Raw genomic sequence first — 21,935 nt, 5'->3', positions numbered from 1 at the left:
TTAAATGTTAAGGACGAAGGCCGGGGGTGGGTGGTGGTGGAGGAAATCTGGAATGGGTTAGAAGAGGTAAGGCATTGGGGGGAGGAAGTTGCGAGCGCAGAGCATGGGCGAACACACAATCTCCATGGCAACGGTTTGATCTTTCTCTCTGTGGCTATCAGGCCTGCAGCACACATGGTGACGGAGTGGACAGGTTGTGCCGATGACCAGAGGTGTGGGGGGGGCTTGCTTGGATCAGAGACAGTGGTCAGTGCCTCCTATTTCAGTTCGCCCCCACCCCTCCTCTCTCTCACTCCCCCCCTCCCTTTAAACTCTGCCATCTGCAGACCCCAAGAGCTGCTTTGATTGGATTAGCCATGAATTAATGAGACAGGCTGGAAGAACAGCTTCTGTTGTGGAGATCCCTTATCATATCTTAATCCACTCTTTGTGTGAGTGCGTGTGCCTGTGTGATCTTATAGGTTCTTTTAATGAAATCAATGAAAAGCTAATTGTTCTTGTTATTTGTTACTCAAACCCCCAAATGGCAATAACATTTTTTTTTGCGTTAAAATATCATTTACTAAATGAATCCTCATATCAGGGAAAACATGTTAAAACCTCATCAAAGACCTGTTGCTTTTCCGTAGAAAATGCATGCACGGTGTCACATCAACACTGCATGTCCCTTTTAACGTATCTGCCTCTGCTATAATTTTCCTTATCCTCCAGTGACTTGAAGAAAAAAAAGAATTGCTCTCCTCAAGCTGTTTTACTGTTTTTTTTCTCTGCCTAGGAAACTTTGGGAAGACTCAGTTTGCTTTTGGAAGTGTTGTTTTTGGGTGGCATGAGTATAAAGCAACCTTAAACAATAGACTGGTGTCTCCCTGATGACTTAAACATTCCTCCCCCTTTTGACCACCAAGTGGTTACAAAAACAGAGCACTTCATCCTGTCCTTTTAGGTTATAACCAGTGTAAAGTCTGTACATTTTTGTATAACTGCAGCACAGGAATAACTCTGCCTCCGTGTCTCCTGGTGTCTGAAATTAATAGCTTACATAGTATTTATTGTTGTAAGTTTCTACTTAGCGTGAGATAGAGGGATCAGGTGGGGGGATGGCATTGTTTGGTTTGGGAAGTATTCTGTTGGTCGCATAGCAACAGGCTCCTGGAAACGGGAGTGGACGGTGTTGCCACTAGCAACCGTTGTTGCTCTGCAAACAATGTGGGCCAGTGCAAACACGAGCCAAGACTGTGGGCTCCTGCTTTTAATTGAACATCTGTATGTGTTTTTCTGTGATTGAGCCCTGTTTTAGTTAAAGCTGTCAGCGACAGATGTTTAAATCTCCTCTGCACTATTAACATTAAAGACTAAGGCATTAATGACACTTTGTTAGGCTTTAGAGTTTCTTTAAAAAGTGTCTTTCTCCTGTTTCTTCAGTTTCTTCTAAAAGTCAGGTAACTCTTTAAAAAAGGAGCGACTCTTCGTGATGTTGTTAAGTGCTATTCTGGGATTTGCCTGAATGAAACCAGGCTCACAGACCTGACATGAGCACAGACTCGCATGTATGAAGTCTTCTCTGGGTTGGGGGCAGAGAGGTTTGGCGCTCAACAGCAGCCCGTCCGGAGTGGCTTTTTGTTTTTTTTTGCAGCAGCAGTCTGTGGGTTTTTTTTTATAACTGCTGGTTGGGAATATGTGTCTTTTAACCTTCCACGAACACTAAGCAGAAACACTCCTCTCTGCCTGCACTCCATCTGCTTCCTCTGCCTCCTGTGCAGTAATTTGACACACCCTACTCCAGCCAGAGCTTTAATTGAACTTTAATGGATGAAAACGGGAAGGTCGGGGCTCCGTTTCCCGATCCCACACCGTCTTGCCATGCCACCCACTCATTAAAGGCCAGAAAAGCCCTCGGCCCCGTGTCACTTCCTCTGGTGAAAATGACAAGTCTAAAGATAAATGATGGAATGGAGCGTATTTATATACGCAAAGTGACACTCCACCAACAAATTCCTTGCTTCAGAAAGATGTTGGATTATTGCAGCGGCTTTCAAAAGGTTCGGTCCTTGTTAGCGTCATTCCGATAATAGAATTTGCGTACTTAAATAACATACAAGAAAGACGTGTGAAGAAAAATGGCCATAGAATACGAGAGCCTTCATATGTAAGTGCTAATTGTGCCCTGAACAATAAAGCACAGAGGATGGACGCGGAGGGCTGCTCAGGGAGAAACTCATTATAGCATTGAGTGTGTGTGTGTGTGTGTGTGTGTGTGTGTGTGTGTGTGTGTGTGTGTGTGTGTGTGTTTGAAGATTGACACACAGGCTTCCTCCTCCTTTACTCAGTCTATAAGTGATGTAGGCAGAGTAGTTTCTGCCTGTGGCAAAGTCTCCACGCATGGAAAATGCCAGCGGTGGCACGCCCAAATCTGTTGTATAATTTTTTTTCCCATCAAAGGTACACAACACCCAATAGTTCCCACAAACCAGAGACCTCACCCCCAGGTTACTGCTAACGTCCGAAACTCATCATAGTTGTCATTGAGGCTGGGATTTATATTTTTATAAATACGTGTGTTGAAAAATTCAAGCTAATTGTTCAGCAAGGTCAGTCTGTTCATCCTGGGTCTAATCTGTTTGATTTCTTTAGTGCTCTCAGGTAGCTTACAAATCAAACATTTTTACTATTCTGTTCTTTTCGCAGCGAGATCATTATATCGAGATCATTGTGCCACAGAGCTCTGCGATTGGAGGACTGATGCCATAATAAACATTTACAATTCTGAAATGAAGAGTGAAAGTGCAAGGGACATACAGATATTGATATCCTAATATTCGACAAGTAGTGTATAGTGTGATGCAGCCTGAGCAAAACCTGTCAGTCGCATGATGTTCTGATTCAAATGCAAAACTACTATTTTCTTTTCCAGAGCTGATTTTACGATTTAGTGTCAAGATCCTTAGGGAAAACATTTTTTTAAATACAACAAACCCTTTCGATCTCTTTTCGACTGTGGGAACAGTCTAGTTATGGATGGATATTGTGGATTTTGGGATTTTGTGTTCGAGTCTGTGATACCTTCATTATGTTGCATTTAGTGGTTAACAGTTTCGGTGGTTGTATAATTAAGTGGTGTTACCCTATATCATCATACTCTGAAAATGTCCCACAATAGCGGATGTTACTCCGAGTTTGGTGTTTAGTGATTTTTGCTGGAGCTGTGGTTTGGTCAAAATTTATTTCCCTCACAAGTTCCCTTGATTCTGACTCATTTTGCCCTTGTTTTTGTTGTTCCTCCAAAGAGTTTTTACTCCTCTGTGGGTCACATATTAGATTTGTTTTCATTACCGCCCCTTCTATCTCGAGTTCAATTCATTGCTCGGAAATGAGTGAGGTAGCGGATCTCCTTGTTAACGCAAATCTGAAGGAATCTTTATGTGTGGACGAGATTTACTCGGGTTTTAATTGTGCGGCCACATCGGGAAGTTAAGGTTAGACTACAAACGTGTAGCTGCACCTGTTGCTTTTAGTTTAGTCTGCAGATTACTGCAGCCTAAAGTGGTGTTCGTCAGGTCTCTTCCAGTAAATTATGATAAGACTGTAGTGCGTGTCATGTGTTATGACTAGCATCACGCAGCATGTCTCGAGCAGGTTGTGTCTTGCAGCCCTTTGCAGTAACACTCCCGGTGAACACCTTTCTTGTCCGCCGACTGACTTTTCCTGCTGCTCCTGTGTTTCTGCCTTTAAACCAAAGACGGCTCATCAATTCAACCCCCCCCCCCCCTCCAAACTGTGCTGTATCTACCTCGTCCCCTTATTCTAATCCTCCTCCCCCTCTCTTTGCAGTCGCACTCGAAAGTTCCTGTGCAAGAGCTTTATAAAGGGGGTGGGGGGTCGGGGAGGACGGGGGTTGGGTTGGGGTTTGGTCGCCATGGACTCCTCACCATGGCAACCAACAAACGTTTACAAAGCATTGAGGAATTTCCTCATATCAGCTGGATTATTGCAGCCCTCGGAGGACGGCTCTCGTTAGAAACCAACGCTGGATATCATCAGGACCCTGGCAGGGGCTGGAGCCCCACTGCCATTTTCATCTTCCTCGCCCTTAGTTTTTCCTCTTCTTTTTTTTTTCAGCCAGAGAGTGGACAAGTTGTTTTTTATCCGCTCACTCCCCCTTGCTCTATTCTTCTCTTGTCCCTACCTTACTCCCGCTCATTCCCCCTCTGTCCCTTTTTCTTTTTTTTAAGAGAGCCTTTGTGTCACTCCATTTTTAGCTCCCCTTTGCTATGCTGTGCACATAGTGGAAAGGCGAGTGGAGGCAGTGGGTTTGGTCCCAGGGAAGCGCCTGAGGCCTGTTGGTAACTTGAACTCCTGTACTGTAACTTTGTGGCCTGCGTCCGTTCTGTCAGCAGGACTAAGAGAGTCCGTCTAATACCGTCGTGCTGCTCATTTTGCCATTGATAAGGCCAAAGGTGGGCAGCTTCTGGGGCTCTGAGCTTTAAAGACTTGACAAAGCCAGAAACCCTGTGGGGCCCAATGTATGCTATGTTGGCTCCAAGAGAGAAGGGGTGGTCTGGAAGCACAGTTACTTTTTATGGCTGTCCATGTCCACACTTATTCTTCCTTTTTAGTCCTCATTGTTACCTGTAAGAGTATTTCTTCGATCTGGTTATAAAACTTATGTCCTGTCTCTGTTTTCCTTCTTCATGTCTCCCTTGCTACCCAGCATGCAGAGCTCCGAGGCAGGGTCAGACACCACGACCAGCGTGGCAGCGCTGCGTACGTCGTCATCGGCCCAGGCTCCCGTGGTACAGCCTGTCCCAGCCTCCCAGCAGGTATGGCGCTCCCTCTATCCCCCGCCGCTACCGTGATAACGGGACAAATGGGGAAAGTCTGTAATGACTTAACCGTTCCATCCTATTACCTTCCAAAGAAAAGTTATTTTGGAAAAACAAACCAGGACCATCTTGCTGTTTCGGTGCAATGAGAATGGCGGCAGAAATGATCAAATAATTACAATAATATCTTGATGACGAGAATCTCTCCGGGACACACTTATTATCTAATGTTCCAGTCACCACCTGTAATGAATAAAAATGTTTTAAATCACCGTTTCAGTTTGTAACTTGTCAGTAACTAAAGCTGCCACCTCTCCACCATAGCAGCAGTTGCTTCCTCTATCCATTACTATATTAGCAGGAAATGACTCAGCCATGCCTTCTCAACGTCTTAACTTTGTTAGACTAATTGAGGCTTCAGCAAAAAGACAGCATTGTTAATGAACCACACAGAACACAGTGTGAATTTCTGTTGTGGAGTGCACCAGTCTGACACAGAGTATGTTCGTTCGACTTGTAGAAAGCTGTATCGGCTTTCATTTATTTTTGTCTTAATCCTCATAAATCTCTCAGCACTTCACCAGGCGTCTCGAAGGGGGAACGCTTGTTGATGGTTTATTTCCTGATGTTGTGCTGACTTTTTTGTTTGTGTGATTGTACATACATACCTATGTAATTGAGTTATGTCTTGTATCCACACAGAGGGTGCTGGTTCAAGCCACAGGCTCAGCTCAGAAGGGAGGACAAGCACAGCAGCTTTCAGTACCCAGGGTTCAACAGGTCCCTCAGCAGGTACACAGTGCTGTACATACATATACAGTGCTGTGAACATATCTGTGCACCCTGTGAAAAAAAAGACATCATTTTGACTTTTGTGACCAGCGTTTTATTTCACAATAAATTAAACAAGAGAACATATGGTCGGCTAAAGTAGCTTATAGTCTGTAAGTAGCAACCAGGGTTTATTTGTGTCACTTACAAATATTTGATTAACCCTTAATGTCTCATCTGGGTCAGAATTTATATTCAGGGTAATAATTATAGTCAGTCTGGGGGGGGGGTTGGTGTTGGTTTGGCCCTTGACTGACATATTCAACGAATTAAATAGTTACCGAACCGTGTTTGCGTTAAACACTGGATAAAGACTTCAAAGCTCATCCATTCCACCGAAAAAGCTTCTCACCCAGAGGTGAAATGTTTCTCCTGCTTGCTTGTGCCCCGCACTGTGTGTCTTTCTCTGGCTGAGCCTGGGCCACTGCTTGCATACATGAATAACATAATGATATATATATCATATCTTTTATGATAATGTGCATGGCAGAACGTCTTCTCTGAGTTCTCGGTGTATGTGATCTGACCTTCCTGCAAAGCAGCCGGTGATGTTCCTGGGGGCTTGAACCAAATCCCAACTCAAAATCTGTGTGATGTTTAATGTCTTATTGTGAAAACTACCATCTGACCTGACTGTCTACTATTAGCTGGTCTTTGGGGACAGTTATTATTTTTTTTATATCTGGGTAATACCACATGCTCCAAGATCAGCCAATAGCAGATGGAGAGAGCATTACTTGTTTTTTTTCCTCCTCTTCGCTATATATTAAACATTGCCAGTTGTGATGTTTGCCAGATCAAGCTTGTTTTCATTAAACCTCATGCATGTCTCGGTCAATTAATAACTAATCCATTTTAATTTCCAGGTAAAATGTAGATTTTAATCAACTGTTTCAAAACATATTTTTCCGTCCATCACTGTTACTTCTGTTCTGCTCTCAATGTAAAATACTTGAAATTTTACAGCAACAAAACACCCAAGTGCTGTCAACAAACCAAGGGGTGGAAACATTATTTTTTTCCCACACTAGTCTGCATATACACACATACAGGTGTGCACATAACTACACCCACATGGACATGTATTTATCTTTGCAGTATTTGTATATTTAGCCAATTAAATTCTCTACGACAGTCTATACAAGTAAAGACACAATAAGTTTATTACCCGTGAGCTCTAATCCTCCTGTTGTCTCCCTGTAGGTGCAACAGGTGCAACATGTTTACCCATCCCAGGTTCAATACGTAGGAGAAAGTGGAGACGCAGTTTACACCAATGGAACTATGTAAGCAACGTTGTTTCAAAAATACTAGGACTATGGACTATGATGCATGAAATGAAGGGTTTTATTATGTGTCCTAAACGTATAATAGCCTTATCAGAATGTTAACCATAGGTCAATTTAAGAGGCTTAAGTGTTGTTCTTTTCAAATTACACAGACACGGCAATGTGCATAATGTTTGGCACCACTGCAAATGCAGAGTGGTCTTGAATTAAGTATGAATCTGGATAAAAATCACAATGAGAAAGACTAATACTCTCTGGAGCACTTTTCTCTTTATTTTAATGTGTCACATTCAGCGTGGTCATGAAGGTATTGTCACCACCACGTGCTAATCACAACGATCGCTCTACAGCCGAGCAGCCTACTCCTACAACCCCGAGGCCCAGTTGTACGGGCAGAGCAGCGGAGGGACCTACTTTGACTCGCAGGCCGGTGGCGCTCACGTCACCACGGTGGTCTCCTCTGCCAGCGGTGGGGTGCCCCCGCACGGCATGGTGGGCATCACCATGGATGTGGGCGGCAGCCACATCATCTCCAGCGGCAGTACCTACCTGATCCATGGAGGGAGCATGGAGGGAAGCCGCAACCACATATCGCACTCATCACGCTCCTCCTCAGCTATGGTGAGCATCACTCATACCAGTGTTCCGGCAGTACTGTAAAAGCATTTTTTTTTTCCAAAAGAAAAAGAGTTAATGAGCGAGCAAAAACCCTACAAGTCAGTGTCTAACTGAAATCATAGTTTTGTTCTCTAAAGTACATCAATAGGTAGTAAAACATGGCTTAACCAGCGGTGATCCCCACTCCCGTACTGTACAGTGTCGTCAGATGCACCCTGGTGCTAACTGTCACCAATGCTGAGCCTTTATCCAGACTGGGCAGCCTCCCAGATCAGGCCTGAAAGGCAGAGAGGGAGAGACGCAGGGTTTACAGCAACCTGAGTCGGGGCCTCCTGGCTCTGCAGTGGAACACAGAGCAGGGCAGCACAGGGCAGAGAGCTTGTAGAATCAGGACACTGGCTTAAATAATTCAGCACTGCCTTGTTTCAGAGGTTTTCACAGGCACTTGAGCGCCCTGCAAAACAAAGCAACCCCTGGGGCTCATTACCATTTGGCCGAGAGCCCTCTGGAGCCTTCTTAAAGCTTGGAATGCTGCCTGCTTCTTTCCCCTTTTCTTCCATGTCTCCAGTTTGGCTGCCGTACCACACATCTTTTTTTTTTTCTTTTTCTAACTTGATTTTCTTCTACAGCTCAACAGAACGTCCCTGGTTTTGTCGTTCACTTTAGCTTGGCACCAGTTGGACTCCATTATAATTTTTTTTTTAATGTCCAAAGACAGAATAATATGTCAGGTTGTTTCTTATTGTGACACTGTTTCAGATGTAGGGGCATTGTTGACCTATTGTCCCCGAGCTTGACGTGACCTGTGCCCCTGTTTGTGGTTCCTATTTGCATACATTAGCGTGTCTGACTGCAAAACTCCACTGAGCAGCTTAACCCTTTAAGTCCCATGATTTGCATGCTTTTTGTCAGCCAATAATGAAATTTGGCTGCGACACTGACTGATTTTTTTAATGGAAATGCAGAGATCTGGCTGCTCGCTAACAGTCTTATTTCCTTTTTGTTATGTTTTTTTTGTTTTCCCCAAATACACTGCTTATTTCTGTCCCCTTCTCTTTGTCTGTCTCTCTCACCCTTTTGCCTCCTCTCCCTTCTGTGTCCACTATTTTTTTTATTTTTTTTTTATTTGCATGCTTCCTCTTTCTTTAGCTTGAAATGGCGATTGAAAACCTCCAAAAGTCTGAAGGAATTGCAAGTCACAAAAGCAGCCTGCTCAACAGCCATGTAAGTCAACCAGGAACTTTCTTTGACAAAAAGGACATGAGAGAAAATGAAAAAAACAAAAAGAAAAAGATAAGGAAATCCGTGGCTGAACCTGTAGGCAGTGTGTTCTTCGTCTGTTCTGCTCCACACAGGACACAGTAACCCACTGCTAGCTGTACCTTCTCTGCACTGTCTCTCCGACACAAATGAATGTCTCCATGAAGTTTTCATCCTTGATCTGAACCTGCGTTTGTTTATGTGTCTTAATACCCTTGCATGGACTTGAGCTGATTAAGATCTGTTGTTTTCACCCTTAAATGAATGAATGCATGCATGCGTAGATTTTTCGCAGTGTATAAGCCCACATTCAGACAGACCCACGTTAAAACGTCAACAAGCGATAGTGGTGGTGTGTCAAGTCATGTACCAGTGAGACATTGGATGCCTGCATGTATATGATAAGTCAAAATATCTTGGCAGATGACAACGTCACATTGTCGCCCTTCCGCCATTCAAATCAGTTCAAAATGTATGAGAAGGACTCGTGTCTGTGTGAATGTGGCCTAACTGTTCCTCTTGTTGGGAGCCCGTCACCAATATTACCATATTTAAAAAAATTCTGAACGTATTTCTATCCTTAAATAATTTGGGATATTCATGCTTTAACTAACTCCCGGCTCTTAACCTCACCTGCTACCCCATAATCTGGACATCGTGGGTATACATAGTATATCTAATTTGTAAATTGGCTATTTGAGTTTTAAAAAAAAAAATAATTATGAAAATAACTCGACTGTGACTGTTGGACTGTCCTCCCCAGTTACTGACTGTCATGGAGGTTTTGTGTGATAGGATAAATAGTTCTCCAGATGTTCGAGTGTCCACTCAATCAGCCATTCCTTACAGTTTGGTCACTTACTGCTCCAGTCAAGAATATAGAGGCCTAGCAGGAGTGCCATGGTCTAGCTGATTATTTCATGGTGTGTTTGTGTGTGTGTGTTTTATCGGTCTTTTGATGTGATAATAAGATGCATTGCTCCTCCTTGTTAACGGCAAGGTGACTATCACAGAGCAGAGTTTGTCAGTTGGGGCTCACTGACTTTGGCTTCTTCCGTGTGTTTTCTCTTTAGCTGCAGTGGCTACTGGACAACTATGAGACAGCCGAGGGCGTCAGCCTGCCCCGGTGCTCCCTGTACAACCATTACCTGCGGCACTGTCAGGAGCAGAAACTGGATCCGGTCAACGCGGCCTCCTTCGGCAAACTCATCCGCTCGGTCTTCATGGGCCTGAGGACCCGCCGCCTCGGCACCAGGTACTAGCGCGAGGAGGCTGATGCCACCGTGGAAGATGCTGATAACAGTAATCATGTTACCATTTTAGATGTGATGAGTGTGATGATGCTTATAGGCATTGGAGACCCGCTGATGGAAGAGGATAATGATAGTGATCACACTGACGGCAAGTCTCTCTCCTCCTCACTGGTTCCTCTCTCACTCTCTCCTCCACCAGAGGCAACTCTAAGTATCATTACTATGGCATCCGGGTGAAGCCAGACTCGCCGCTCAACCGGCTGCAGGAGGACACCCAGTACATGGCCATGAGACAGCAGCCTGTCCACCAGAAACAGAGGTCAGCACTCTCTCCATGCGATCTACTTTTATTTATGAATTTACCTTTCTCAGCGCTACTTTCTCTTATTCTTCCCTCTGACACATTTGTCACAACTTATCTGTGCAATTTTCCCTTTTGGCAAAATATAGAGTATAGAGTATATCTCTGCAACAACAAGGTTTATATGAATAATCTTGGTATCTATATAAATATAACAACATAAATGAAAGATTTCAGAGTGAATATCTCCTATGTAATAACGCAGATGAAGCCCATCCATAGAACATGATCTGAACATCATCTGTGCCAAATTTCCTACTGATAAAGGGAATCTGGGCAAAGTTACCGGCTCTAGTAGGGACATGGTGAGACAGCCTCTGTTCCATGTGAGGTTTCTTACTACAAAACTCATTTAATTTCCCCTACATGTCTCTGTAAGTGTGTATTTCATCTTATAGAACTGTTTTAATGAAGACGGGTGAGCATCTGCCTCTCCATCAAAGATCTTTGTAGTGCGACGTAATGTCATCAGACCTTTGAACAGACTCAACGTAAAGTACAAAGGCGTGTATCTCAGCAGCGCATTGGTCAATCTGGGTGGTTGACACATCCATATAACCGTCAGAGCCAGTCAAAACGACAGACAGCCTCAAAATCCCTCCCAAGGACACCATTCGCTATCTGTGAGGCAGTGTGACGCCTTTTTTCCCTGATTTGACATGCGACTTCCGCCTGTGTAGTGGAAGTAGGTCAGACCAGGTAGATTAATATCTTGAGATGACGAGCGGTGTTTGTGGTAGCTAACAGAATCGGATTTATGGATCAAAACACAACTTGTCCTGCAAATGTTTCGATGGTAAGAAGATGATAATTTATGTACGTCGCTGTGTTGATACGAACATTGGTCTGCGGCTGGTGAGCTGAATGTTTGTCTGAGAGTTAGAGGAAGGACAGCGTTGGAGTCTGCAGAGGCTTGAGTGATGGGACTAACATAAAGACTTTCAAAGCCCTGTTGTTAAGGGGTTGTAGGTCTTTCACTATGAACCAGGTCACTTCTCCTCAGTCTCCTCCCACTGGTTGCAGCTGTTGTCTCTGACTGGGACCAGCAGAAGTAGAGTTCACTTTCACTTTCACTAGATATGTCAAAGATTGCTTGTGTTTGCAAGTTGGTAGCAGCAGCTATAAAGCATGTAAAGTTGTCGTGTTTATGCGATATGTTGACTGAGTTCCTTGGTGTTTTAATTGTGTTTTGTGTCCATAGCTTAATGTTTATGGAATCGGTGAACTCTGAGCTTTCAGTTGATATGTAGCTTGTGTTGTTAGCTTTGAATATCAAGACTGTCATGTGGACATGACATGTACAATTTTCATGTTTATCCAATATGCTGATTTAGTTGTTGTTTTAATTGTGTTTCATACAGGTGTAAATGGTTGATATTGAGGTGTAGCCGAGTTTTTAACTGTTCTGTGAATATGCTGTATGGCTTATTTGCTTCATGTTGAGAAAAAATGATGAGTGATTTGGTCCAATTGTGTCAGAACCAAGGCCTGATTAGGTTCCTATGGAGCAGGTCAGGTTAAAGTTCATGTGTCAATCAAATTTTAACATTGATGCCATTTACCCTGTGACAGCTGCCTTACTTTCAATGGCAATTCTCTTCTGCTTGCTGTGTTTTATCCTTCGTCTTGTCGTCAATAGTAGATTATTTTTTTATTCCCGCTTCCTCACTTCTTCAAAACTCAGCTAACATGTGTGCATGTCCTGCTCTGTCCTCTCTGTACAGGTTTAAACCCCTACAGAAGGTGGATGGTATGTCTGACAGCCTGTGTGGGAGCTCTCAGCACTGTAGCAGCACTCCAGAGCAGTCGGTGGCTGCTCAGAGCCAACACCACCAGCAGTACATAGGTAAGGACGACGTCTGCTACGTGTCCAGGGTTACCCAACTACTTTTTTCCCTTTAATCATCACCTATATGTTCTGATTTTCATTATAAACACTAAGTAGGGTCATATTTTGCACAGCTAGCTTCATGCAAAGCAAACAAAACAAAGCCTGTGTGGGTGTGAAATGATTGACACCTGTCTACATTTTGGGTTTATGCAGATACGTCCCACAGCTTGCCTCCATTCCCCCCCCTTGACATGGGCACTCAGTCTCTGCCCGAGCGCATCAACATGAATGATATCAAGAAGATGGAGACGCTCTACAGAGACCACTGTGAGGTGGGTCATATCACAGTACTACTCTTTAAAGAGGAAAAAAACTATATTGAAATTTTGACCTGCTCCTCAGTTTTTTTTGGTTCCTCACCTTCAGCAACAGAGACCAGTGTGTCTTTCTGCCCTCCTGGCTGTTTTTCCTTTCAGCCTCTCACAGTAAATGGTCGTAATCCCAAGTGGTTACTGGTGGACATGTCCTCCATGTCTGGGAGATGTAATATAAAAGAGGAGAACACCAGTGAAATGATAAACCATATCAACATTTTTTTTGTTTAGAATAATTTCTTCACTGAAGGTTAATGGGACCTGGTATATAAAACAAACATGTTGACACACATCAGCAAACATCTGAACCAGAAGGACAGATGTTTCTTCAGGTGAGGAAGAGATATCCATCCTTCTCTGGAGAAATACAGTAACATTCCTTTTCCCTTTCATTACTGTCCCTATTGAGGGAACAGTGATATGTGAATATCTACTGGAACAGGATTAATGTTCAGGCAGAGACTTTTGTTCCAAGTTATTATCTAGATCTACAAAAACACATCGACTGACATTTTTCTGTCGATTTGAAGCCCTAACCCTAACCCTTATGGCCCATAAAAAAATAAGTATGAGACTGTTTTACAGTAAAACAAAAGAAAATTACAGTTTAAAATACTGTCTGTCCCAAATAAAGTATGTTTTATGAATATCTGTTATTATTACAGTCTGTAATAAAGTCTTAAAAAGGGGCGGAAATAAAGACACTAACAATGAACAATGCTATTTATGCACTAATTAAATTGTAATTGCTCTGAAAAAGGATTATGCTTCGAGATGCATTCGAACGTTTGATTATTGAATTGTTTACCGTGAGTTTAAACGAGCGTAAACGGTCATGGTGATATTCCAAATTACTCCCGTCGCGTTGGAGCCTGACCTTCAGTGACATCATCAGTGGGCTGTGTCTTAAAGACGGTTGCCATGGTAACAGCGAGAGCAGTTTACCGGCAAAGAATGAATGGATGAATCTCTGTTTTCCATTTTCTCGGCAACCGCTCATCAAAAAAAAAAAAAAAACTTCCCCGACGGTGCGCTTCTTCCTCGAGTCCTCTGTGACGCACTCGCCAAGTCAGACGTCCGTCAGTCGGTTAACGAGAGATTCCTCTGTATATAGTTGGATTGTTATAATCAACAAACGCCATGAAAAGAACTAAGCAAACAATTTGTTGTTATAAAAAAATTGTTCTATTTTTTAAAGTGTATGTTTGAGCTGCTTTTAATCATTAACTTTGTGTTCAGAAAATTCAAAGAATCAAAAAGTATATAGCAACAAATCAACACCGTGTGACAATTTTCTTGACGATAAAAAAAAATATGGAACAACAACAGACTCATAGCTCAGGGCAAATGCACATGCTGAAACAAGAGTGACAACAATGAAAGCAAACTATAGCAGTCAACAGGCGTCTTAGCTGTCATAGAAAAAAAGACCAGCATTAAGAAAGATTTAAGGGGAAATGGTGTATTGCATAATGACATTTTGTGGATTTCATAGTCTCTTGGTGGGATAATGCAATTGAGTAGGCAGAAGAATAAGCCCTTCAGGAACAAGCACGCTGGCAAGGAGCAGGGTATAAATAATATTGAACATTAAAAACATTTTTTGGGGGGTTTACAGGCTGGAGAGAGGCCGTGAATAAAGCAGCGAAGCTCTGGCTTTATCATATTATCCCTGCCCTCCTCTTGTCCAGCCTCACCACGCTCCCTTTGTTCCAGCCGTCTTTTCATCTCCGCGCGGCTTTCAAGACATGCCAATTAACCTTTCAGCGCGCTGGGTGGACATCTTGGTGTCTTTGTGGTGGCCTCCCCTCGGGCCTTTGTGTCGCCTTGTCTGCGGACAGGCACACGGGCTCCTGGCTTTGTCCTGCCAGTGCATTTCTGTCACTCTCGCAGCTCTCGTTGCCCCTGCGTGTTTAATGATTATGCATTTCACTCTCTCTCCCCCCAGTTTTCTGGGACCTGTTAACACGTTAGCCAGGAGTTTTAATTGATAGCGCTTGAAGCTTTCAGGACAAATAAAGGCAACAAGTTGGCCTACAGATCAAACAATATATTTTTTTCTTCTTACTTTACTTTCATGCGGTTGAAAGGAGTGTTTTTGAGTGAGGCTGTAAATAGTTTTGTATCCACTGTTGGGCCAGTATTTATAAATGTCATAGTAACAACGTTTTGTTGAATTATTCTTTGAGCAGAAATAATTAGGTGTTAAATAAAACTCTCAGGGTCATGAATCACACTGTAAACCGCTGTATTTGTCGTGTGTGTGTATAGAAGTGAGGGGTTAAGATTTGGGAATCAGCTGCAGGCACTCTGTCTGTCTGTGATTGTGCACGTGAACACGTTTTATTTCTCCCCCACACTTTTCTTTTCTTTTCTAAAAAAAAAAAAAGAAAAAAAAAAGGCACGCTGTTTTTCCTGTGCGATGAAAAACTGTCAGGGCAAAAACACTCCTGTTTAGATGGTATGGGGAATTCTCCGTTGTGTTTTGGAGTTCTGTGTTTGACCTGTTGCCGGGGGCAACCGTAAACAAGGTTGCCATGGCGACGGCCGGAGAGGAAGCAAAAACATATCATGTGATTGAAGCCCTACACTGCTGTGTAACACGATCCAGCGGCAAGTGCACGTCCTGCCAGATAGAGAGAGGGAGAGGAGAATCTCTGGACACGGTGTTAATCATACGCAGAAAAATTCTCATGGTGGAGAATATACCGGACTGTGTGAGACCACAAACACACACCAGTTCCTCTGAGTCATATGGAGTCGGGCTGACGTTTCCTTTGGCCGGATGAACGCATTTTACCTTCATATACAAGTGTGTTCAGTTTTGGGGATTTTGTCCATTTACACTCTTTAGAAACGGGTTACGGCTTTTTCCCCCAATAAAGCCCTAAAAACTGTGCGACCGTCCTGAAACACCGGCTTGCCCCCCTCGCTTCCTTTGTGCTCTCGCAGTGTACTCTGCTTTTCAAAGAGCCTCATGCATATGAACAGGAAAGAGGAAGTCACATGGGTTAGATCAGGTCAGTGCCTCGCCACTAAAACGAGGCGAATGCACGCATAAATCTACAAGACTAATCTGCTTCATAAAGACAAACAAGGGGGAAGAAAGAAGAAAAAACATGCGTGCAACCAACTCCTGCAGATCAGAACTGCAGCCGGAGCCTAAACGTGCTCTTTAAGAACCTCCTGATGATTAATGTGCAGGGAGCTGTGTTGAAGCTGGCTCATTGTCTAACCAGGAGGGCCCGGAGTGAGCGAGAGGCTGCCTGCCCGCCTGTAGAAACTTTGTTGTGTGTCTGGTTGCCATGGCTCAGCTCTGTATGTTTTCTCCCCCCGCCTCTCTCTTCCCTCCCCCTTCCCCCCTCATTTGCCGCTCTCTCCTGCAGGCTACTTTGGATGTGGTGATGAACCTCCAGTTCCACTACATTGAGAAACTCTGGCAGACATTTTGGTATTCAACACCGCCACCTAGTGACGGAAATACAACCATCCCCAACAGGTCAGATCACGCGTACGGGAGCAGCTCAGGCGTTGAAAAGAAAGATGCTGCCTAAAGATAAATTCAATCTTGAATGAATTTGAATTTTAAGTCAAAACCTTTAACCTTTCAAGATGATCGCTTTATTTGCAAGATGGCAGTGTTTACAGTTTGAGGAGTTCTTTTTAAAAAAGAAGGTTTTATTTATTTTTATTCTGTGTGTAGTGATGACGACCCAGAAGGTGTGATTCCCAGAGAGAAGCTGGTGGCTCTGTGTAAATATGAACCGGTCAGACTATGGATGAGGGGCTGCGATCACATCCTCTACCAGGCTCTCGTGGAGATCCTCATCCCCGACGTCCTGCGTCCTGTTCCCAGTCAGTACTGCCTTCGTTTTTTAATTTTTTCAATAAGAGACTATGAAATCCAGACAGTGCAGAACACCAGGACTGTGAAAGTTTTCATTATCTATTAATCTGTCGATTTATTTTGTCAATTAATCGATTAGTTTTTGATCCTGTTTCCCAAACCCCAAGATGATGTTTTGTTTTGTCCACACACCAAAGATGTTTGGTTTACTGTCAGAGGAGCGAAGAAGCTGAAATCAGGGAATTTTGACTTTATTTAAAAAATGTTTTTCATGAAAACTACTCGGACTTAATCGATTAATTGTAGCAGCTCTAGTGTTTTCATTATCAGTCAGCATTTCTTTTTAGGTTGTTCTCTAAAATACCAGAAAAGAAACACGTCCATCAGTCAGTCAGGGTATTCAAATGCATTGTTTCATCCAACCAACAGTCATGTTTATCACAGGAGAAAGTTATTAAATATTATTCACATTTGAGAAGCTATGTATTAAATCCATGTTGTAATCCAGGGCGTTCTTCTTTCTGCAGGCACTCTCACTCAGGCCATTCGAAACTTTGCCAAGAGTCTGGAGGGCTGGCTGACGAACGCCATGACCAGCTTTCCTCAAGAGATTGTCCGCACCAAGGTATCAGAAAATAAAACTCTGACCCACTTCCTCATGTCTGTTAGATTTTGTTTGTGGATTGTATGACCTAAAATATTATTTTTAAGTATGTGTCCTAATATGGACTTTTAAATCTATGGCTTTTTGTCATTTCTTCTGTCTTTAATATTAACGTTAAATTTTTTTGTAGCTGATCTCAACAGGGTATTTTTATTGGACCTAATGTTACCGTCAGGTTGCTTAGATACACTTGATGATCTGATCAGTTCATATTGCATATGTGTAGTTTGTAGGATGCTGCCCTGGTTAAAATGCAGCCCGGACATTTCCCTGAACTTTTCCAGAGGGGCTGTATGTGAGAACGCAAATGTTGCTCGGGACATTTTCTGGAACTTTTCCCGCCAGCCCCCCTAGTACAATTTAAGAGTAAGCCCACTTGAGAATACAGCAGGAAAATCTCTGAAAGATTCACAGCGAGCCAGTGGGTGCTCTGCTCAGGCACCACCTCTCTCCTGAAATGTTTTGGACATTTTCCTGCTGTTCTGAACATGTCTGACTCTGAAAATCTCCCACTGCATTCTTCACATGTGAATGGCAAAATCCGGAAAATGTCCGGACCCAATTCTTGTCTTAGAGCTGGTTTGAAGTAACTATTTTTTTTTTTTTAAAGCATGAAAACATCACTGTGTTCTCTGCTCCTCAGGTGGCCGTGGTCAGTGCGTTCGCCCAGACTCTGAGACGTTACACCAGTCTGAACCACCTGGCCCAGGCGGCCCGCGCCGTCCTCCAGAACACCTCCCAGATCAACCAGATGCTCTCCGACCTCAACAGGGTGGACTTTGCCAACGTCCAGGTAAAACGTGTCCCGTCAGCCTCCCTGGTTCACATCTGATGTCAAAGCTTTTTTCACGTGTCACGGTGTGCTTGTGAGTTCCTCGCTGAACGTGGCCGGTTGTGTTATGTTGTGTCCAACAGGAGCAGGCGTCGTGGGTTTGTCAGTGTGACGAGAGTGTGGTTCAGCGTCTGGAGCAGGACTTTAAGGTCACCCTGCAGCAGCAGAGCTCTCTCGACCAGTGGGCCACCTGGCTGGACAACGTGGTCTCTCAGGTCCTGAAACCCCACCAGGGCAGCCCGAGCTTCCCCAAAGCTGCACGCCAGTTCCTACTCAAATGGTCTTTCTACAGGTAACACCAACACCGGAACACGTTCTCAGTTCCCCTTTAAATCCCGCACTTGTTTGGATCTCATTTGATTTTAAAGTTCAGTATTGGTTATTCTCTCTCTCTCTCTCTCTGTCCTGTAGCTCCATGGTGATCCGAGACCTCACTCTGCGAAGTGCAGCCAGTTTTGGCTCTTTTCACCTGATCCGTCTTCTGTACGATGAGTACATGTTTTACCTGGTGGAGCATCGCGTGGCTCAGGCCACCGGAGAAACTCCCATTGCCGTAATGGGAGAGGTGAGAGAAGATACTCTAACCTGCTCACTTCACTAAAAATAACAACGATGATAAAAAAAAAAAAAAATATTGTTGTTGACGAATCTCCTCTTGATTTACAGTTCAGTGACCTGAGCTCTATGATGCCGTCGCTCTTGGAAAAAGGTAAACATTTATTAAAATCACATTGATTTGATATTAGTGGCTCCAAAAAGATATTTGAATGGTAAGTCTACAATACATAACTCTTCCCACAATATTAATACCTAAACAACATTTTAACAAGCATCTAAAAGCAATGCCATACTGTATGTAACAGAGGGCGTCATTCTACACTTTTCTTCTTATCAACAACTCAATGTCAGCCTGAGCCTGCACGAGGCTACATTAGCCACTACTGATGTACCACAATCGCGTGTCGACCGCTGAACTGTCGAGTTCTGCTGCATCCAATTTTTTTTTTAAACAGTCCATCGCAAATCAGACGATGGCAACTGGCAATGCTTAATAGATGGAGTACTCTTTTAAAATGCTTTATGTAAAAAGCATTGCGTTTTCTTTATTATTGTGAGGAAAAGATTTGTGTTATAGCTTTAAACCCAAACTGTCACTTTGTCCTTTTGACCCACATCATGTGCACATCTTGCTGTTTTTTTTGCTGTCGCAAATTATTTCGACTCACAACAAAACCCCCTCCCTCCCCTGTCGCCCACAGACGCGTCCTTCTCCGATGAGATGAGCGACCTGGGCAGCGATGCCGACACGTCCAGGGAGCCCACTGAACCGGCCGTGAAGAGGGAGAGGATCGAAATGAGCCACCCTCTGCAGGAGATGTGAGTCCGGACGGGAGAGCCACGAGGACCAGCATCTAGAGGTGACTGCGAAGTGACCTTTGGGGGAGACGAGTGGCTCTTGAGTCGGAGCACAATGCCTCCCTCTGGAGTCTGTGTGCGCAGTGTACATAGAGAGTAGCGGCGTCAGTCCTCCCCCCCTCACTAGCGTTTGTAAAGATCATCTTCGTCCCAGGAAGCTCACGTCTTTTATTTTCTCCTCACCGGGGGCGTTACACAGGTCTGATTTTGTTTCCGTTTTGTTTTGTTGCAACTGTGAATGACTTTGTGCAGTACCTTTTTATTGGATGTGTTCCTTTTGAGTGCTGGTGTGTGGTGTTCATGTGACTTTTCTCGTTCAAAGTTTCAACTAGCTGTGCCATTAGTGTCATTTGAGTGCCTTAGATCGCTAACTTTTGAAACCACCACTACAGATCTGTCAATCTGTCCCTCAGCTGTGCCTCTACCGCCGTATGAATGTATCGTCTCCAAAACCTCAGACATTCGAAGCACCTTTAAACGTGGACGCGGTGTAGGTGTGAACTCCTTGTTGCCTCTGCTGCAGCTCGCAGCTAACATGAAAAACAAAAAAACCCACAATGAACATGCAACCTACTGACCCAAAGGACCTTTTCCCTCAGTCGATCCAACCTGCTCTGTCTAGGGAGGCAGGGAACAGTCTATTTACCTTGGCTGTGTTGGTAAGATGTTGGTTCATTTACCTCAATAGATTTCTATGCTGTGCTCCGTTCGGCTCAGATGACATGAGGCGATTGTTACGAAGAAAAAAAAAAAAAAAGATGCAGCCACTGTCGCGGTTCGTCTCTCCCACTCCGGTTTCGTGTAAATAGTTCTCACACGTTCCTCCAAATGCTTTCTAACAGATCCTCTCTCTGTCGAACTGGAATCTGGTCTAATTTTCCTGATTTAAAAAAACTGGTCCTACATTTCATCAAAGGAAGATGAAGCAACAACAGTTACTAGCTGTAAAAAAACCAAACAAACCTAAAACCGTTGGCATCTGAGCCGACGCATGCTCCCCGACATTGAGGACGATACTGAGACCTCACGCTGTCACTCGGATAAAGTCTTATGTTCTTTTTGAATTAGATAGAAAAATACAGTGCGTTGTTTGGGGAATTTGTCAATAATAAATTATATATATATATATATATACATACATACATATATATATATATCTTTATGATGTAGTACGTTTGTGATCCGTGGCCTTCGGTCGTCTTTGGCTAAATCTCTCCTCAAACTGTACTCGGTCCGTCACTTTGTATCAGAAGAAAGTGCTTTGATGTGTAATTGATTAGACTGGTGTGTGTGTGTGTGTGTGTGTGCGTGTGTGCGTGCTTGTGGGGAAAAAAAAAATTGTTTCCAATCTCAACTGTTCAATGTATGGAAATTCATTATTACTGTGGTGTCTCTTGCACCATGTCGTGCTATTAAACTGTCACGAGACACATTTTTTTATTTATATGATCTGTTCCGATTTGATTTTCAAAAGCTTTTGTGTTGAATCTGGTTTGGTTGATTTGATTGCCCCCTCCTCCCCCCTCTTGGATGATTTTGTCGTAGCGATGAGAAACCTTGACCTTCAGTTATTTAAGGCTTTTTTTTTTGTAACTTGTGCCTGTCACAGTAATTTGCCTTCAAGTGCTTTTGGGGGAAAAAAAAAAATTTAATTTCTGTGTACATTGTAATGTTTTGTAAGGCTGTTTTAGATTTTTTCGGCGGGGGATTATTTTTTATCGAACTAGATTTGGTTCCTCTCACAAGTATACTGAACCCTTATTTTTGTGTATTTTTAAACCTGTTCTTGACTACACTTTAGCTAGCACAAGGACAGATGATGGTCTGTAATAAACTGCATAGTTCAGCTGTATTTTGTACTTGGTCACAATGTGTAATAAATTGGTGTAAACCAACAGGATTGAGCACATTTATTTAATTTTTTTTTATGAAATGTCAACTTCACAAACGGCAGATTTACAAACGATTTCTCTTTTCTTTCTCCTAAGGTTTTGTCGCAGATCTTTTGCTCACAAATGACGTGTTCCACTCGTCAGTATTAAAATTATAATTTTAAAAAAATCCTAGTTCCCATGGCAACACAGTAATATGCTCATCTTTATTCACACACAATTTTTTTTCCTCTTTCCTCTGCAATTCAAGAAAAGTCCGGACATCTAGCTTAGTTTGCCGTGTCTACCTACAAAGGCACACAGAAGAGAACGTGATGTGAACAGAGCCGAGGAGATAGAAAAAATTGACTTTTCATTCCTGGAAAAGCCCGTGACCACCGAGTGTACAACACACAACTTAAATTAGAGGAAAAGAAGAAGAAGAAGAAAAGGCTTGGTCCTAAAACAGCAGGACACCATCAGAAGTTAAGTGCACATTGTCCTTCGAGGCCCGAGCTGTAGAGTCCGAGTCGAGGAGCCACCTCTCGTGTTTTATCTCTCACCAGGGTTCACCATCATCATCATCTCTCAGACGCTGGGAAAGTGCAGTTCTCCGAACTTCCAGCAACGGTGCGTGATTCACAAGGAGCAGCCCGCCATGTACTTCC

The 21,935-nt window shown here is 43.4% G+C and overlaps 2 protein-coding genes across 5 annotated transcripts in view; one reads left to right on the top strand and one right to left on the bottom strand.

Annotated features, from left to right (window-relative positions):
• rfx2 (regulatory factor X, 2 (influences HLA class II expression)) overlaps positions 1 to 21,291 on the top strand; it is a 27,813-nt gene extending 6,522 nt beyond the window's left edge. The window contains exons 2-18 of one of the 3 annotated variants that reach the window (XM_035647571.2): positions 4,709 to 4,817; positions 5,523 to 5,612; positions 6,855 to 6,937; positions 7,291 to 7,561; positions 8,708 to 8,782; positions 9,892 to 10,073; positions 10,271 to 10,390; positions 12,157 to 12,278; positions 12,477 to 12,595; positions 16,024 to 16,136; positions 16,341 to 16,492; positions 17,012 to 17,109; positions 17,792 to 17,941; positions 18,064 to 18,272; positions 18,392 to 18,545; positions 18,647 to 18,689; positions 19,240 to 21,291. In XM_035647571.2, the coding sequence (XP_035503464.1) occupies positions 4,710 to 4,817; positions 5,523 to 5,612; positions 6,855 to 6,937; positions 7,291 to 7,561; positions 8,708 to 8,782; positions 9,892 to 10,073; positions 10,271 to 10,390; positions 12,157 to 12,278; positions 12,477 to 12,595; positions 16,024 to 16,136; positions 16,341 to 16,492; positions 17,012 to 17,109; positions 17,792 to 17,941; positions 18,064 to 18,272; positions 18,392 to 18,545; positions 18,647 to 18,689; positions 19,240 to 19,361 (2,211 nt within the window). In that variant the 5' untranslated portion in view covers position 4,709 and the 3' untranslated portion in view covers positions 19,362 to 21,291. Of the gene's footprint in view, positions 1 to 4,708; positions 4,818 to 5,522; positions 5,613 to 6,854; positions 6,938 to 7,290; positions 7,562 to 8,707; positions 8,783 to 9,891; positions 10,074 to 10,270; positions 10,391 to 12,156; positions 12,279 to 12,476; positions 12,596 to 16,023; positions 16,137 to 16,340; positions 16,493 to 17,011; positions 17,110 to 17,791; positions 17,942 to 18,063; positions 18,273 to 18,391; positions 18,546 to 18,646; positions 18,690 to 19,239 lie in introns of those variants that run through there. The other 2 variants (XM_035647572.2, XM_035647570.2) reach the window with 2 other exon arrangements.
• Positions 21,292 to 21,935, bottom strand: part of fcho1 (FCH and mu domain containing endocytic adaptor 1) — a 44,094-nt gene continuing 43,450 nt past the window's right edge. Inside the window, exons 27-28 of one of the 2 annotated variants that reach the window (XR_004795634.2) lie at positions 21,831 to 21,935; positions 21,292 to 21,575 (exon numbers count right to left, since the gene is read on the bottom strand). Coding sequence is in view for 1 of the 2 variants with exons in the window: in XM_035647568.2 (XP_035503461.2) it covers positions 21,907 to 21,935 (29 nt within the window). In the remaining variant the exon portion in view is untranslated. The other variant, XM_035647568.2, reaches the window with a different exon arrangement.

The sequence above is a fragment of the Scophthalmus maximus genome, chromosome 13 (assembly GCF_022379125.1).
Source record: "Scophthalmus maximus strain ysfricsl-2021 chromosome 13, ASM2237912v1, whole genome shotgun sequence".
Classification (NCBI taxonomy): domain Eukaryota; kingdom Metazoa; phylum Chordata; class Actinopteri; order Pleuronectiformes; family Scophthalmidae; genus Scophthalmus; species Scophthalmus maximus.
This window is presented reverse-complemented; position numbering and strand designations above follow the sequence as displayed.